The sequence below is a fragment of the Amphimedon queenslandica genome, unplaced genomic scaffold, assembly GCF_000090795.2.
Source record: "Amphimedon queenslandica unplaced genomic scaffold, v1.1 AMPQUscaffold_13215, whole genome shotgun sequence".
NCBI lineage: Eukaryota > Metazoa > Porifera > Demospongiae > Haplosclerida > Niphatidae > Amphimedon > Amphimedon queenslandica.
The window spans coordinates 38255-56748 of NW_003546549.1; the positions used below are offsets into that span (position 1 = coordinate 38255).

General features: G+C 35.1%; 2 protein-coding genes across 2 annotated transcripts in view; one reads left to right on the forward strand and one right to left on the reverse strand.

The window, feature by feature from the left end:
* Positions 1 to 2351, reverse strand: part of LOC109584366 (protein Njmu-R1-like) — a 2990-nt gene extending 639 nt beyond the window's left edge. The window contains exons 1-6 of the mRNA XM_020000076.1: positions 2156 to 2351; positions 1602 to 1730; positions 590 to 788; positions 403 to 462; positions 288 to 350; positions 27 to 89 (exon numbers count right to left, since the gene is read on the reverse strand). Of these exons, the coding sequence (XP_019855635.1) occupies positions 27 to 89; positions 288 to 350; positions 403 to 462; positions 590 to 788; positions 1602 to 1730; positions 2156 to 2307 (666 nt within the window). The 5' untranslated portion in view covers positions 2308 to 2351. The remainder of the gene's footprint in view (positions 1 to 26; positions 90 to 287; positions 351 to 402; positions 463 to 589; positions 789 to 1601; positions 1731 to 2155) is intronic.
* Positions 2352 to 3959: 1608 nt separating this feature from the next.
* On the forward strand, positions 3960 to 17883 carry LOC100638561 (condensin-2 complex subunit D3-like). The gene is made up of 32 exons (XM_011407513.2): positions 3960 to 4104; positions 4598 to 4878; positions 4958 to 5088; positions 5169 to 5235; positions 5528 to 5626; positions 5959 to 6158; positions 6215 to 6342; positions 6605 to 6823; positions 7725 to 7923; positions 8066 to 8244; positions 8529 to 8662; positions 8855 to 8976; positions 11410 to 11531; positions 11736 to 11912; positions 12292 to 12397; positions 12451 to 12649; positions 12716 to 12834; positions 13005 to 13187; positions 13298 to 13457; positions 13511 to 13640; positions 13724 to 13832; positions 14016 to 14199; positions 14881 to 15035; positions 15238 to 15327; positions 15447 to 15614; positions 15676 to 15760; positions 15856 to 15977; positions 16093 to 16276; positions 16511 to 16724; positions 16770 to 16858; positions 17050 to 17194; positions 17489 to 17883. Exons 2-32 carry the CDS (start codon positions 4617 to 4619, stop codon positions 17520 to 17522), a joined length of 4515 nt encoding a protein of 1504 aa, XP_011405815.2. The 5' UTR covers positions 3960 to 4104; positions 4598 to 4616; the 3' UTR covers positions 17523 to 17883.
* The last annotated feature ends 611 nt before the right edge of the window (positions 17884 to 18494 follow it).

Sequence of the window (18494 nt, forward strand, 5' to 3'; positions counted from 1 at the left end):
AAAGAACAATAGTACGTAATACAAACCTCTTTTAGTTCTTGAATTGTTTCAGGGTTATCCCCAGATACCTTGACTGTGCTATTAAGAGACTACAAAGAGATTTGATTAAGTCACTTTCACACTAGCCAAAGGCAACAACAAGATCAAGAACACAAAATAATACATAGTTCAGCTGCTACTGAGGGCAATATCAATCAATGTTCATTATATCAGCTGTATCAACAAAGCACATTAGTGTACATGCATAAAGGTCTTTCATAATTAATGATTAATTTTGGTTGTCTTACTGCATGTAATAGAAGTGGTAGCTGATCATGGCATTTTGGTATAAGTCTACTCAAATAATAAAGCTACAAAAGGAAGCAGCATTCATTATTTGCTACAATAACAATATTATTTTACTGTTGATGTCCAAGACTGTATGTGCTGGTACAATTCAGAGTCAGGAGAGAAATCAGGATTCTAAATTTTAAAAAATACTGTTATTATACAGTAGCTCCATGGAGGAACAAGCAGATATGAGTACATTACAACTACTAGGAGAAAACCATTCCATTTAATATATGTACATGCCCAATGTATGATTCACCTGTTTAATAAGATATGGTTTCAGTGTTCCAGTAAAAGTGTCTAGATCTTCTCTGAATGACTCCAAGCCTTTCTCCCTCAGAGAGAGACAGCAGAGAAGATATTTTGACTTATTAGTATCTTTAGTTGGAGAGGAAGTGGAGTTGGGCCTCTTGTGAGGACTAATGAGACATGTGTACAACTGCCCACTGTTGGTGGACCTACAAAAGAGAAACAGCATCAATTCAATACCATATAATGAATGATTATATTAAAAAACTTAAAAACTGGGCAAACGCATTATGACAAATGGTACAAACATATAACTAATATGGTAAGTGTTCATGCCCACATAACACACCATTTCATGTATGAAGAGATAAATTTCTATGTGTTAAGGCACTTCATTTTATAATTAAGAGTTATGTGTATTGTCTCAAAGCTTATTATGTTTCATCTTATAATTTTTAAAATTGCCCAAAATTTTGATCGGAATCAGTTCAAAGTTTCTATGTAATGCAAGAAAATGTATGTATCAAAAAATTTTAAAATGAAGAATCCTTTCCAAGTGATTTTTGACAAAATATCCTAAACTATAGCACAAGAACTTTGGCAAAATTTTGAGCAATTTTAAAAATTCATAAAAAAATCAAAATCTGATCAGAACCAATTCAAATTTTCTACACAATATAAGAACATGCATGTGCTCTAGAAAAATGATTAAAATGAGGAATTCTCTACCTTTTACTTTTTGCAAAAATTTTGAAGCAACTTTAAAAATTCATAAAAATTCAATTTTGATTAGAATTAGTTCAAACTTTCTACAATTTATGTACAAGTATACGTATAATAAAACATTAAAAAATCTCTCCTAGCTGTAATATAATAATGTATATATAATAGTCAAATGGCTTTTTGGCAGATTTTTGAGCAAACTAAAAAAATTCATAAAAAATCCAATTGAGATTGGAATCGATTCAAACTTTGTACATAATAACAAGAACATGTAACCATAGCATTCACGATAACTTTACTTTGTTTGAAATGATGAGACTACACCACAGCCAGGTCGGAGGGTCCAAGGCTTAATGTTAAGGTCTTTTAAGAGACTGAAAAGTCTATCTCTCCCATCGCCAGTCAAATTACTTAAAACCACCTGCAAACTAAAAAAGAGAGGAAGAGAGAGCAGAAAAGAAAGAGAGAAAAAGAAAAAAATGAGAAGACATACATGTACATGCCATTCCAATTGCAAATAATAAAAGAGAGTGTAATCAAGAAAATTTAATGCCCAATGTGATATTATGAGTCTATGGACCAAATTAGCTACAATATCATTTACTAATATATCTAATTCAGAAGCTAAATCATTTATAAACCAAATATTGCTATCTAACGATCACACCAAAAATAGGAGGAGCCTCATTATGATTTAACTCTTGGATGCATATCAGACAATACATAGTAACTATTATTTATGAACCCTGATATAACTCACATATTAATAAAGCAATAAATATTCCATTATATTTGTAAGTAGTTTATGTGTAGAGGAATATAATGGAAATAGGATTTATATAATAACAAGTACCATTCTTCCAGTTTGGTATCACTATTTCCATCAACCACTGAAGAGCAAAAAAGGCAAAAGTCCCCATCCGTCCATTCCAAGTCGATTATATCTCCCAGCAGTCCTCCTCCATCACTTTCACCAGAAGTTACAGCACCATTCATGTCGGCCATTTTCTGTAAGCAGGCGTGGAGTTAAAAACATGGCCGGCGCATTACGCTATTTGTAGCCGACGGCGGCGGCGCAAATCCAATGCATGTTCAATCATAGTAGTATCTATGGTTCAATTTCAACTTATGATTTCCAAATTCAAATATTTCTATGATTAAATCAAACTACTTACAAAGTTTTCAACCTTTTCAGAACATCTTGTTGGCACCTTTCAGATACTTCAGCTAGCTTTAATAGCATTCTATCAGCCAATGTCTTAGGAATTCCAATTTCATTGGTATAAACTTTGTAATACTTCGATATTACGTCTGATTTTTTGGCACTAAATTTAGCTGCTACTTTGTCTTCAAAAGTAGTAATTGCTTTACCTTTGAAACCCTTTAAGTGACATAGTGCAAAAGCCAGACAAATTTCATCTATTTCTCCTACACACTCAAATGGCGTTTGTGATCCCAGACCAAGCATTTGAAAGAAGAAGATTTGGTTCTCTTCTACATCAAAAAGATTCTCGTCACCAAAAGTATCATGAACTACTGCTTGAGGAAGATATGCTGAAAACCCCAACCAGACATAGCAGCATTTTGGACAGCGGAGGCACCAAGGTTTACTGAAGTTACACGAGTGAGTGACAGTGGCAGCTGAAGTATGAGAAGAGAGATAATAGAATATCAGTGAATCATGTATCGGCATTAGAGAACTAAAGTATGACAAGTTAGATATCAGATTCTCCGTAATATAAGAGGCAAGAAGCGTCTCACATTCATATGACTTGAGCCACTGGTGGTTGATCTCTTCCCCGTTAACGTCCCATACCAAATTACCTCTATTAGCACTTCGCTCATGTGCCAAGCAAAATTTGGTATACCCATACTTAAGTGCTATTGGGAACGACTCAAATAAAGTGCTAAAAGTCTCAGCTGATATCACTGACTTCACCTCAGCATTAGGGATTACTGCAGGTAAAGGTGAGCTCAAGAATGAGTCTAGAATTGTCAGACGATGATGTTTCTTTGATGCAGTATGATTCACAAGAGAATCCGTGAGGTCGTGCTGCTTTTCTGTTTGGCCATATATTGAGTGAGCATAGCTTATCGAATGGAACGGTTCTCCTATATCTTCCAGAAGCTTCATAGATGCTAGACTATCCTTTCCCCCTCCATTAAATGCTAGACATTGCACGGGACCTTCTTTGATGCTAACGAGGTTTCTGCTGGTGGTGGTGACATCACTGTCAAGTTTGCAAAACTCTGGCCCTTTCCAATTCGGGAGAATGTTTACAAATCTCCACTCACCAAATGATTTGATAGCTAGCTCTCGCCACAAGTCTTCCAATTTCTTAGAGAAATATTTAGAAAAGCTCCCCAGGTCAATGTACTTGAGTGAAGGAGCTAGTGTGCATAGTTTATTCATCTCGAACAATGCACAATGCAAATACACCTCCTCCATGAAGGAGACACCATACATTGCACCAAGGTCTTCAAGTTGAAAAGGGTACCAGACGGTTGTGCTGAAACATACTCCTCCAGAAAATCGATACAACATGTACAATTGCGACCCGGAGTGAGATATAAGCTCCAACTTCAGGGTTTTATCAGTAAAAGCATCTTCCATGATGGCATTGATTAGATCTGTTGATTAAAAAATAAATTAAATTCCATTTCATTACTCCACCCACTTTCCCATGCTCAAAAATGGGGTCTCAGTTGCCAGTCTCTGTCCAGCTATAGGTCTAATAGTAGCTATTCCACGCAAGCTTGGGTGCCTCATGGTTTGTCTTGTTACATTGTACTATTGACACGGTGAGTCTGATAGTCTACAAGATCTCTTGCAATGTGCCCCCACTCTAGCTTTAAGCTTTTCCCCGCAAATTGGATCAAATCAATCACATGATTGTCACATGTTACGAGCTAAATTGATTAATTTTAGGATAATCATCATAGATCAATAGTGACTAAAATTATGTGCTAATCGTGCTTTTTGCATGTGGCGAGGTCTTTGGGGTTTGTAGTCCAGATACAGTACAAACATGACGAGAAACATGATCGCTGGTGCAAGCAATACAAGCTTAATTTAATAGCAATGATGTAGCGTAGACAGTATTGTCTGAGTGACATAATGTGAATGTTAGCTTATATGAAAGGTAGTTAATATAAGATTATATGGTTGTATTAGTCCTTGTGGATCGTGACTCTATAAATCTTACGTCTTGCACTGGGTGTGGTATAATTAGTGTACAACTGTGCATGTATTATAATAATTATGATCTTTATATAGCTCCATCTTATTTTATAGACCAGCATTTATTACTCTGATGGCGACTGATAGGATCAAACAAGAGACAAAGAGAGTTTATAGTTCCCTAGAGCTGAGGGGATTGTGTGATAAAGACTCGGAATGGGTCAATGTACTCTGGGACTCTAATCTTTGCCAGATTGAGGATAGTCTACAAGGGAATGGGGAGCTGGTACAGTTATTAGAGAGACTATTGCAGTCTCCATTGCAACTGAAGGAAGTTGTATCAGTTACTAAAGACTGGATATGTAATGATGCTTCTCATTGCTCTGTCTTTAATGGTAATATTATTGATTATATTATATTATATTATATTATATTACATTTATGCTGTGTAATTAATTATTTTTGTTGTTTTAGATGAGTGTGAAGATGATGATACGACTATAGTTAGGAGTATCACTGGTTTTTGGACCCTATTGTATGATATTGGAATTAACTATCAATCATTGCTTGCTCTCATTGTTTCTCTTTTGGAGAAAGATAAATCAGTGAGTCATTCATTAAGATTCTTCCCTCTTTTCCCTTCTCTTCTTTTGTTCCTTCACATTATTTTCATTCTCTTTATTAGTCTATGATTGAAAGACTCACTTCTGTTTATTGTGCTCAGTTGTACTTCACATTATTACAGATACCAGGTACAATTTAATTATTATCATTGTTACCATATTATAGCTATAAATCTGAAAGTATATGTACCACTAACCATTATTGGCTTGATTAAAGTCCAAGCATTTATTTTATTTCTTAAAGAAAGGCAGTTAGGCATTAAAATCAGATTTGTGTTCATTCTTTGATCAAGCATGTACATGTACATCAAGAGTCCATGGCATGTACCTGTACATACCGGTATTACTATTATTATATTTCTCATGTACTGTTCTTGAGATTATGCATGTACATGTAGTTAATGATTCTTGTAATTGTTAGGTTCTGTTGCTTATAAAGTATTTCATCCAATCTTGTTCCAAAAGTCTCTTGAAGTCCTCAAGCTACTTCAACATAAAACTATTCATGGAGGCTCAATTGGTTAGCATTGTACACTGTACACATGTACATGTACATAATAATGTAGTATGTACATGCATACATACAATGTACACTGATCACCTGATCACTTTATTGCTGAAGTGGATGGAGTGTTAGGTGCTGCATTCATGTATGGTATAATGTATGAGCTATGCCCACTACTCTCAGTCATCAGTATTGTACTTCAAAGCATATGAAAAATTGTGCAAATATAACTTTTAAAATGTTATATGTACAAATCATGTACATGTTATAATGTACATGTACATACATGTATATATGTACTGTACATCTATCATATGATATACATGTACTTCACATGTATGTTTCAGGTGGCATTGGTTCTAAGAGGAGGAGGAGCACTAGTAGCAGGAAGCCAAGTGTTAGTAGTAGAGGGAGTAAGAGGAGCAGGAGCATAAGGAGTGTGTCCACTCAGTCGATGGATGATGATGATGATGACAATGATCAGACTCCTCCTGATAGCTATGATCATCTGATTGAATTAAGGAGCAGTTTGAGACAACTTCTGGTGGTAATTTTTATTCTGTTATTTTTAACCATTCAGTTCCTCTCTCTCTCTCTGCTCAGGATTTAAGTTCTCTTCTTCATAATTTTTCCCTCAAGGATCATGATCCTACAAGAGAGCTACTGATAACTTCATTATTGTCATTATCACTGCATGTGGTGGACATGTCTCACAAAGGAATGGAACTAAAGTTAACATATACTAATAATGATATATTGTGTTTTGCACTAATATTAGAAATACACATTGTGCAGTATAGCAGGATTGTTGTATGGGCAGAACTCCACTTAAACTTTACTTATTTGCATGTAATTTATTGCCCTTGATCAAAATACTGAATAAACTCTACATGTAGTTTTATTACCATACAATTACATGTATGTACTTACAGGTTTTTATTGTTTTTTTTATTACACATACATGTATTGTATATAATTGTTCCTATTATCTAGTTTGGTTGATCCTGTCCTTAGTCCCACCCATTGCTTGGTATGGTTGTGTCTCAGTGCTCTCTGTTCTTCATCCCAAGGGTCTATTGATGGTCTACTGATGGAAGTGTTTAAGCACCTCATTCCTCCAGTCTCTATGGTTATTGATGAAGGAGGAGCCTGTCCTACTCCAATTCCTGTTCCTTTGATTGTTCGTAGTCAGCATGCTGTCATGTTTATAAGGTAAATGTGTCTTACTCTGTTACTATATTATTTCTACTCTAGTACATAGTATAAGGTTTTCATTTTTTTAGCTAATTAAAAAATTGTAAAAAATTCAATTTTGATTAGAATAAGCTCAAACTTGCTACACAACATAAAAACATGTATATGTATCAGAAAAAATTATAAAAGTTGAGAATTCTCTCCTTTTCAATTTTGGCAAAATTTGGCCTGAGACCATGTACTGTAGTACAGGGACTTTTGCCTGATTTTGGAGCAACTTTAAAAATTGATAAAAAATCAGAATTTGATCGGAATCAGCTCAACCTTTTTACACCACATAAGTACATGTACAGTATATGTATCAGAAAAAATTATAAAAGTTGAGAATTCTCTCCTTTTTAATTTTGGTGAAATTTGGCCCGAGACCGTGTACTATAGTACATGGACTTTTGCCTGATTTTGGGAGCAACTTTAAAAATTCATAAAAAATCGGAATTTGATCGGAATCAGCTCAAACTTGCTACACAACATAAGTACATGTATATGTATCAGAAAAAGTATAAAAGTTGAGAATTCTCTCCTTTTCAATTTTGGTGAAATTGGGCCCGAGACCATGTACTATAGTACAGGGACTTTGCCTGATTTTGGAGCAACTTTAAAAATTCATAAAAAATCGGAATTTGATCGGAATCAGCTCAAACTTTATACACCATATAAATACGTGTATATGTATCAGGAAAAATTATTAAAATGAAGAATTCTCTCCTTGTAATTTTGTCGAAATACCCTGTACTATATAGTACAGGGACTTTGGCTCAATTTTTGAGCAGCTTAGACTATCCACTGGCAAGAAACTGCATGAGAAGTATGCAGGAAACCCTCTAATTATTGACTGCTTGTCTCTCTTTCTCTCCAATAGTCATATAGTTAAGAGGTGTGGCCCTGACTCTATCTTTCCTCTTAAGAAGTTATTACAGCATGTTTGTGTGGGGGCTCCTGATAAAGCTGAGTACCGTGGGAAGCTTGTGGGTGTGGTCTACGCACTAATGAATCTATTGGATACTGAGACCTATGTTAGCTTTGTTCAATGGTTGTACAAACTATCTAAAAACATCAAAGTGAGCCATTACAATAATATGGTAATACCTTTTGTAATTTGTGTACATACAGTACTGAAGATTAATGTGTGTCTAGCTATACTATTATTATTGTTGTTGTTGTTGTTGTTATTGTTTTTGTTGTTGTTGTCGTTGTTTATAGGTTGCTTATAGAGTGTTAGCATTGGATATATCTTGTGAATTATTAATGAAGCCACTTCCATCTCCTCTCCCTTTCATACCCTGTGAATCGTCAGGTCAAGAAGATCAAGTGCCTTCCATTGGTTTGTATCAGTTTATCATTAAAATGATAATACCAAGATGCTCTGATCGCTCTCCAAAGTTAGAGTTGAAGAGAGAGAGAGAGAGAGAGGGAGGGATCGCAGGGTTTCTTACAGAATTTTGACTTTGTGCTTATGTTGGTTCTTGTCAGTGGATTGTTCAAAAAATACATATACCATTATACTATACAGGCTGTACTATTATAATGCTTGTCAGCTCATGAAGCATGCTTTTAGCTCACTTAGCATGCTTTGTGGGAAACCCTGGAGAGAGAGAAAAAGATAGGGAGGGAGGGGGAGAGGGAGAAAGAGTGGGGGGGTAGTGGTGATTATGTTTTCTTTTAGTGTTCGTGCAAAGGCTCTGTCATGTCTAACAGTGGCTAGTGGTTGTCATGACAACAAGGAACTGCTCGCTGTTGTAAAAGGTGCAGTTTTTGGTTCCAGCTCCAACCCTTCACTAGAGGAAGGGGCTCAGGATGGTAAGTGTCTTTGTGTTAGACCACAAAATCTGCAAATTTAAAAGCATCACATTTCCTGAGTATTATTTGGAATTGTTCATAATTAAAGGAATGGACTATGACTATGATACAGTCTATTCTTTATCAATTATAACTCATAGTTCTTTTGATCTGTTGTAATGTTTATTTCATTATTTTATTATTCATTGATAGGAGTTGTTGTGATGTCAATGATTAAAAGGCGTTGCTCTGATGATAAGGTCGCAGTGAGGAAAGCAGCTGTACAGACTATAACTAACCTTGCCAAACTGAGGGAATCAGGAATACAAGAACAGGTACGTGTACATGCACAAGTAGTTGATGAAATACATGTACATAATGCTATTGTGTACAGTATAACATTTTGTATTGAGTCATTGCCTCACCTACTGTACATTGCTATGGGGAGTTTTGGACTGAGTGACATATACTTAACAGCCTTTAATTGCACTTTATCAATTGTTTGGATTGTGAGGTGCCAAATGAGATTTCAAGCATTTTTACCAATAACAAGTACACATGTAATACTGATTGAAACAAAGTTATAGTATCTTTATACATGTACATGTATCATTTAATGTATTGGGTACACTCAAAGGTGTGACCAGCCTTTAATTACACATTATCAATTGTTTGCATTGTGAGATGCCAAATGACATTTTTACCAATAACATATAACATTGATTGAAAAGGTTACATTGTCTCATTGAAAAAGTTACATTGTCTTTATACGTAGTCGCATATATCATTTAATGTACAGTTCAATGATGTCTACTGCTGTTTGTGCTTCAAAGAAACCAGCGCCACATCCCCTGAACTCGATATCATCAGTAATGTTATGATTCAGTGAGCGATAGAACCAGGGCATTTTTGAGTCAGCTGGACAGCAAGTGGCTTCATTTTGATTGCACTGCTGTCCATCCCACAATGGATCAGTGATGTACAGTGGGTATACACCTGAAGCAGATTCGCAATAATAATCAAACCCAATGAATGATGTGCTTATGTTATCAGCAGTGTAATTCATATTACACGGACAACCATAGTAGTTAGTTTGAAATTCTTCCAGTCCTCCTGCGTACGTCCATATGTGCTTGCGTGGGTCCCTTCCATAAGTGATGGATATACCATTAACATAAGCGCCCTCAATACCGGAACTGAGGTACGTAAAAGCAGCCACCATGTTAACTTGATACCCTCTGACTTGCCCACACACTTTACTGTACGTCATGTTGTTAGCTGAGAATAGTGTTGATACACAGGCCGGCTGTTCACCTGGCTTACCACAGAGTGTGTGGTTGTTTAGTGTAACTGGGTATAGGCCAGTGGGACAGGTAGCACCGGGCTGGGTCATGTTAAGATATCCTACTCTAGTCCAACCACCTTCTCCATCACAATTGATACCCTCCATATCACAATACACCTAATGTATAGTACACAAGTAATGTACATGTATGAAATTGGAGGATTAGATATACAGTATACATGTACATGTAGGTTTAGAATGTGTTATTACTATATGGAGTTTGTTTTTTTTAGTAAAAATGAATTGCTTAAAATAAAAAATTTCCAACTATGCAAACCCAATTATATTAAGTATGTACATGCATCCTTTGCTTTGATCAGTATGGCTGCATGAAGCTGGCAGTATGCTTGAGCTACCATTGAGCTCTCTGCTCCTGTAAAGTCAATTCTAGATCAGTGATCATGCACAACTACAAAATCAATTCATGCAGTGAACTACACATGTACACGTATGCTCATGATAGTGTCGTATCCTCATTGTATTGATTGTAAACTCTGGAAATGATATTAGTGACTCAAGTACAAGCTGTACCTAACCTCAGTTGGTGTTCCTCCATCAGGAAATATAGTATAGGCACCACTTATGTTATATCCTCCCTGGAACCAACTGGGACAATCTACTTCTACAAAAAAGTTAAATAAATGTATAATTGGTTATTTAATAGTACCTGTTGGACAGAGCTTTGATCGTACTTTAGGACAGAGAATGTATTTATTAATACCAGGTTCCCTGATAGTAACAGACTGTCCTAAGTTACTGTTAACACAGCATACTCTTAGATACAGTGATAGTCCTTTGTATTGATGTGATCCAGTATTAGTACAGTCAGTAGACATGCAATAAGATCCTTTGGTACCATCACAAGTAGCTATCAATATTAAGAATAATAAAGAAGTATTCATTGTAGTGTTTTGATACTGTTGAGCGGTGTGAAGAGTTGTCTCAAGATTTTTATACTTAGTATTTGCGGAGCTTAGGTGTGGTTTTATCTAATTGATATTGTTGTATTGTGACAAAAGCAAGCAATTGGTGAGAAAGTATTTTGTTGATACCTTGTAGTACATTCTTATGTAATTGTTAATAATTAGAAAATATGTAGCCTTGCCCTTTATCTGTCCTTCTCCTTTCAATGTTATAAGTCCTAAGGCATCTTCTTGTTAACTCTGTGGTGAGTGATGATACATTTAGAGCAACAGAACTCTTAAGTGGCTTCTGTTGACACAGAAACAGAGTAAATGTAGATCAACGTTCAGGATATTTGCACCTAAAAATACTTAAAAGATACTTCCCGATTTTTTCTGTTTTGTTCAAAGCTTGAACCCATTCTAATCAAAGGCAAATTTTACTAACAATCTTACTACTAGTGTATTTTTATTTTTTAATTTCACTGTTCCTATTTGTATTTAATTTCTTTCTCTAATAGGATGTGTTGGTGGTTCATGAGAGATGCATGGATCTATCATTATCAGTGAGGAAACAGTCCATTGTATCACTAACCTGTCTAGCACTTATGAATAAAGACACTCAATATAAGAGATTGCACTGGTAAGGAGTAGAGGGTAGAGATAAGAATTATTTATATTTAAATAAAAATTAAATGTAGGAATAAGAATTTTTAGCTTATCATATATTATATTATATTTTGTTACATTACTTGTATTGTATAAGTGTGTACCACTTTCTCTCCTTTACTTTTTCCTTCTCTTCTATCTACAATCTGTTACCCCCCCCCCCTCTCTCTCCCTATAGTCTGTGGTTGGATGGTATTGTCCCAATGGTGCTAGATAGGGAAGCAAGTGTCAAAGAGAAGTGTTTGGAAATATTAGAAACAGTTGTATTGAATGAGTTATCTAAAGGAGACAGTGACTTTGTATGGAGACTGCTTAGCTTATTAACTGATGAAGAGGAGGACCGACACGATCTCAGGTATTGTACAAAAATTGTGTTGTGTTAAATTGAAAAAGAATTTAATTTAATGCATGTAGTCTGGGGGTAGGGTCTCCCACAAAGCATACTAAGTGAGCTATACTGCATGCTTGCTTTATGGCTGACAAGCACTAGAATACAGTTTACATGGCATTTAGAGCAACTTTATAAATTCATAAAAAAATTCAAATTTGATCGGAATTAGTTCAAAGTTGATACACAGCAGTTGAACACTATGCCAAAATTCTATGGGGAAACCAAGCTTGTCTGGCACTAGGAAATACATGTATAAGTCTATCTCCAAATAAAAAATAATGTCAAACTCAAACTTCTATATAAAGGTTTTACTGTATGTAATTATAATTATCATGTACTGTAGGAGGTGTCTTCACTTCATAATTGAGAACTGGTGCGTTACTAATAAACTAAACCCTCAAACGTTAGAAGAGATACAGAAACAATCAGAGAATGACCCATACAAACAAGTACTCACTATATCTCCAATTCTCCATTAAAGTATTTATTATATTTTTTATAGATTTCTTGGATTTTATTGTCTGAAGTGTCTGCCTTCAGTTCATCAATAGGAACTGACTTCCTCCTGAGCAGTTGGAATAAATACAGCAGCCTTGCAATGGCTACCGGGCACACCCATCTCTTTGTGTCACTCTTAAAAATGTTAGGCCACTCGGCTAGAAGACAGGAGCTAGGACATGCTTTTATGAAAGACCTCAGCAGTAAGGGGAAGAACAGAAAGCTAATTTTTAATAGTTATTTTATTTTATTTCTTTTTTAAATATTAGCTCATTGTTTGTCGTTATTATCATCATTCAAGTGTCCATTTCTTGTCATATCCACAATCATTAACACACTAACAATGATTGCACTATCAACCTCTGGAAATAATCCCAACACTTATAAGGTTAGCATTTTTACTTGTACATACATGTATATGTACACATGTATGTACAATTGTATTGAATCACATATACATTTTAGCCTACATGAGTTTTCATTATCATTAGTGTACATGTGCACATGTAGTCATGTACATGACACTAAGATATATTTTATTTATTCTACATCTTTTAGGATCAACTCGTTGAATGGTTATATCCTATACTGCACTCATGTGAGGAGTATGTTAAGAGTGTATTGAGTCCACAGGATGGGGCCATGTCATGTGACCCTGAGCAGGAGTCATGTGACACCACCACTTGTATTAATGAGGAGGAGCTCAAACCTTATCTCTTTACACTAGGGGAGCTCGGACAAGTATGAGTAATGGGTTGTATCTTATATATTTCTCTCTCTCTCTCTCTCTCTCTAAATCCTTTCTCTTCCTTACCTCTCTCTCTCCCCTTTTCTTTCTTTTTTCTCTTCAGTTAGTGCCTCATAAGTTATCCAGTTCAACAGGTTCACTAATCCAGTCTTTACTTGTCTCTAACATGGAGAGTCCTTCTCCTCCACAATTATCGCACTCGTTCCTCTCTCACCTCTCACACCTCACACCCTCACTACAAGCACACGCTTACATCACTCTTGGTAGGTCACACGACATATTCCGACCAATCAGAATCCTTTATGTGTATGTTTAGGTAAATTGTGTTTGAATGATGAAGAGTTATCAAAGACTAGTTTATTGCTGATGGCTAATGATTTGGAGCACTCAGCCCATGACTCAGTGAGGAGCAATATAATATTAGTCATGAGTGATCTGGCCATCAGGTAATATCAACTACATGTATATACTATAGTTTATGTTAATGAGTTGTTGATATCTCTCTCTCTCTTTTCAATTTTCTCTCCAGATATTCAGCTAAGGTTGATCCTTATATTTCCTGTATGACAGTATGTCTTAGAGACCAGTCACTTATTGTTAGGAAGCAGACACTCACTTTACTTATCCATCTACTGCAAGTAAGGAATACACTGTCTCTTTTTACTGAAGAGATCCAATGGTGCATGAATAATGTACAATCAATGTACATTGTACATATATTAAATGTAGTCATTTGTATTGTCTAGTCCTTTTCCTTTGCTGTTTTTATCTTTCATCTCTATCTTCCTTTTCCCCTGCTCTCTTTCTTTGTGATTTTACAGGAGAATTACATTAAGCTAAAAGGATTAGTGTATTATCATTTCCTGTACACACTAACAGACAATGATCTAAAGTCTTTGACTGTGTATTCACTAGTCTACATTATACATGCTAGGATGCCCAACATATTTTACAATAACTTCATCGAGACGATATTTCACTTTAACAACTACACCAAACATGAAGGTCAGTTTGTACAGTATAAAGTAGCAACGTACCATGTACATGTACTTGTGTACATGTAACAGGGGTACTCATAAAAAGCATGCTTGACTTTTAGAGTAACTTGACTTTTTGATTGGAATCAGCTTACAAAATTTTAATCAAAAAAATTGAAATTGGATGGTTATTTTGAAACAATTTTTTGCAACTTTAAAAATTCATAAAAAATCCAATTTTGATCGGACTCCACTCAAACTTTCTATACAACTTAAGTACATGTATATGCATCAAGAAAAATTATAAAAGTGGAAAATTCCTTCCTTTTCATTTTTGGCAAAATTGGGCCCAAGACCCTGTACAGGGTCTTTGGTCCAATTTTGGAGTAACTTTAAAAATTTATAAAAAATTTGATTTTGATTGGAATCTGTCAAAATTTTCTACACAACATAAGTACATGTATATGCATCAGGAAAAATTATAAAAATGGAGATTTCTCTCCAATTCATTTTTGGCAAAATACCCATGTAGTACATATGGTCTTTTGCCTGTTTTTAGCAACTTTAAAATCTGCCTTCTTTACCCCAATTTAATTTGACGCATATTGAGGATTTAAAGAACTACCATTTTTGGTGGATTTTATAGTAACTTTTGGCCGCATATTAAATTTTTAACAACTCACATTTTACATGTATGTATGTTTTATAGTTTATAATCAGTTGAATCAGTCAGAGAGAGAAAAAGAGTCATTTTCATTATCTGGAACTGAAAAATATAATCTAAGAAGTGAAATATATCATTTCCTGTTATCGTACATGTCAGATGAACAGAAGTTCCATTTAACAGCTAAACTATGTCAAGAGGTACAATAATAAATAATTATAGTGTTATTAAATGTTTAATTGCAATTAAACATTTAGTAACATAAATTACATTATTATTTGTCATTGTTGCGCCACATATGTATATTGTACATGTGCATGTACATGTATTTGCACCACATTAAGTTCATTATGTTGTAGTAATTCATTACATGTATGTGTGTGTGTGTGTATATATTGTTAGATATTAGGAGGTGTTGTTGAGCATAAGATACCAATTGATAGTGACAGTAGTGGTGTCATCAAAGATACACTAGCAATACTGGCCAGTCAAGTAAAGCCATCTCTTCTTGTCCTCTCTCTCTCTCTCTCTCACTCACTCTCTCTCTCTCTCATACTCTATTTAGTTCTTTGTCTTGTCTTCCTTTTCCTTATATCTCTTTCTTTTTTCAGAAAATAAAACATTCCAGTTTGTCTCACTCATCCCTTGATGAGGCTCAAGATGAGAGGGAGCTCCTTGAGGTTGCAGCAGTAGCTGCTCAAACTAAAATCATCTCACAAATAGTGAAGAGGAACATGATTGAGAACGTCATTCCAATCATCATAGCAACCAAACGACTGGTGAGAGAGAGAGGGAGGGAGGGGAGAAGTCTTTCATTTATTATAATTGATGTATGTGTAGTTTGAACAAATACAGTCTCCATTACAGCAAGATCTTCTTTACTGCCTCAGGGAAATAATGAAAGATTATAAAAATGAAATAAAAGGTACCAACAATAATACTCGTGTGCATATTGTCTTGTTTGTTTCTAGCGTGAGATATTTCTTTATCTTTTGTCTCTCTCTCTCTCTCTTTCATTAGATGTGTTATCTGGTGATGCTCAGTTAGCTTCAGAGATTGAGTTTGATTTGAGACGATTTGATGAAGAAATGAAAAGGAAACAGCAACAGGCAAACACAGTAGCCACTCCATTAGGACAACTGGTATGACTTTTAAATGTTCCTCTATAATTGTGACGTATTAGTATTACTGACTTTTGTAATATACCTATCATTTGTGTTTTATATATTTTTGTTTTGTTTTCTTTTCTATTCTTAGGCGTCTCCATTATTGAGTTCATCAGCTCACCCTCTCATTACTCCTCTCAGTAAACACAAAGGAATAACTGGAAGAGAATCAACTGATAGACTCTTGAGATCACCTCAGCTAAAGAGAACTCCAAGAAGAGACCCTGTTAGGAATATAGAGCCAATGTCACAGAGGAGGCCATTAAACACTGGAGGTAAGGTACTGTCTGCTGTGTGGATGAACCTTCGCAGTTGACTGATCTTAATTTGGTGGTTTTGTATGAGTGACTTTTAGCCCATTTGTCATTGAGCATGTTCAGAATAAAGCATAATAATAGTGGGCATAACATTGGCAATTTTTCTAAATACATGTACATGTACATGTACACAATGTATAGTGCAAAGACGTGAAGACCAAGGAAGTTGATTTATTTAATTGTTATGTTTAGGTATTGCAGCAACACCTGCTACTGCTAGGCCTCTTAACTCAACATTACTCGTTTCACAAAAAGCTCCTCCTCCTGCTCCTCCCACAATACAGATAACCACACCCATTGCCCCACCTATTGATCCTCCTATAACCACACCTACTGTATTAACTAATACTCTACTAAAGACTCCAAAGAAGAATCTTGCTAAGATGACCCTCTCAGCGAAGAAACAGTAAGAATTATTAAAATTATGAACCATCATCATTACTTTTATTAGAAGTCATGGTTATCAGGATATGTCAGCTATTGATGCTACATGTACTACTGATATTGCTACTAATGAAAGGATTGCTAGCACACCTCATGGTATGTATATTATTGTTCATTCATTCATTAATAGTAATGATAGTACATAGTACACATGTACATGTAGATTTTTAGCACTATTGCTGCACATGGTAGCATAACTGCATGTATTTTAACTTCCTTTTAAAAGATCTGCTGTATTTTGTCATTCAATTACTGTACAGTCTCTACAGTCTTTCTCTCTCCAGTAGATTTGAGTGATTGTGTATCATTCAATGCAGCAGTTCTCCCCTCACCAATACCAGCAAACACTAACATTAGATCTTATGTGAGGACTGAAGTACCAGCAAGCAACCGTTGTACAGCTGATATTATCATTAGACCACCTGAAGAAGGGTACGTACAGTGAGACGGAGAGTGCATGGGTGGTGGAATTATATGAATGAATTGTTTTATAAATATGCATTATTATTTATTTTGTGTCTAAACTTTAAAGGTGTGCACATTTTAAACTAGCATGGATAAAAAGTCTCCTAGCTAAAATTTTACTATATCAGTCGATGATTTTACTAAAATTGGGATGCAAAAGCAGCTCAACAAAAATTACTAGTATTGCAGCATGGTAAAGACATGTTACTTCATGTAGCATGGTATGGAAAATAATGTGAACCTCTTACTTCTTTTTTCTAGGCCAGAACAATTAGCTCCATGGAACATTACTTAATTATGTTAATCACTTATTGTTATTTCCATTTATTTTAAGGTTTGTATAATATGTTGCAACACTTTTTGTTAAAAACATCAGCAGCAAAGAGATGATTCAGCTCAAATATACATAAGGCAAGAAATGGCTGCAGTCAGGTCCTAACAGGTTAAGCAGAATATATTTAATTTTACTGCTAAAAAAATCTATTTTGTTGTTTACTTGTTTGTGTATGCTATACTCTACTCTGAAGTCTGTCTTATTATTGTTTGTGAATTACTCATAGACTCCTGTATACATTACAATAATGAGATAGTGCACATTGTCATATTTGTAAAGCAGTACTGAGACACTATTTCAAAGAAATTTTTTTAATAATCAATCTATAGATCTACTACAAAAATAAAAAGTGAAAGCAAGAAATGAAAAGGATAGATAAGAAAGGGCAATAGAAGAGACTGAAAGGAATTACAAATAGAAAATGGAAGGGAAGAGTGGAATTAAATTCAAGTAGAAAACAAGTTACATTTATAATAGGTAAACGTAGTAAAAAAGGCTTAAACTAAAAACTTTACGTGATACTCTAAAAGGAAGCAGTACAAGAAAAAAGTGGTAGTAAAAAGAAATGCAGGAAGAACACAATCAAATAAAAACAGTTAAAATAGAAAAAGTATAATCAGTACTAAAAGGCAGCAGAGTAATAAAAATAAAAAATAAATAAATTAGATCTTTATTGCTTTCAATGACTCTATTACTTGGGCCGTAGTAGGACGAGCTCTAGCATTAAGTCCTCTTTGTATGAGAGACTTCATGGGAGGCCAAGAGATAGTACCAGCTTGTTGTTCTCTCTTTGCTAGTGTCATTTCAGGCGGCAGGTGTAGTGTCATTTCCATGAGGAGAACAGAGTACCTGTAGACATCCATTGCTGGACTGTGTCGTTCAGGATCACGAGCTTCAGGAGCAGCATAAGCAGCATTGCCTGGCATAATAGTA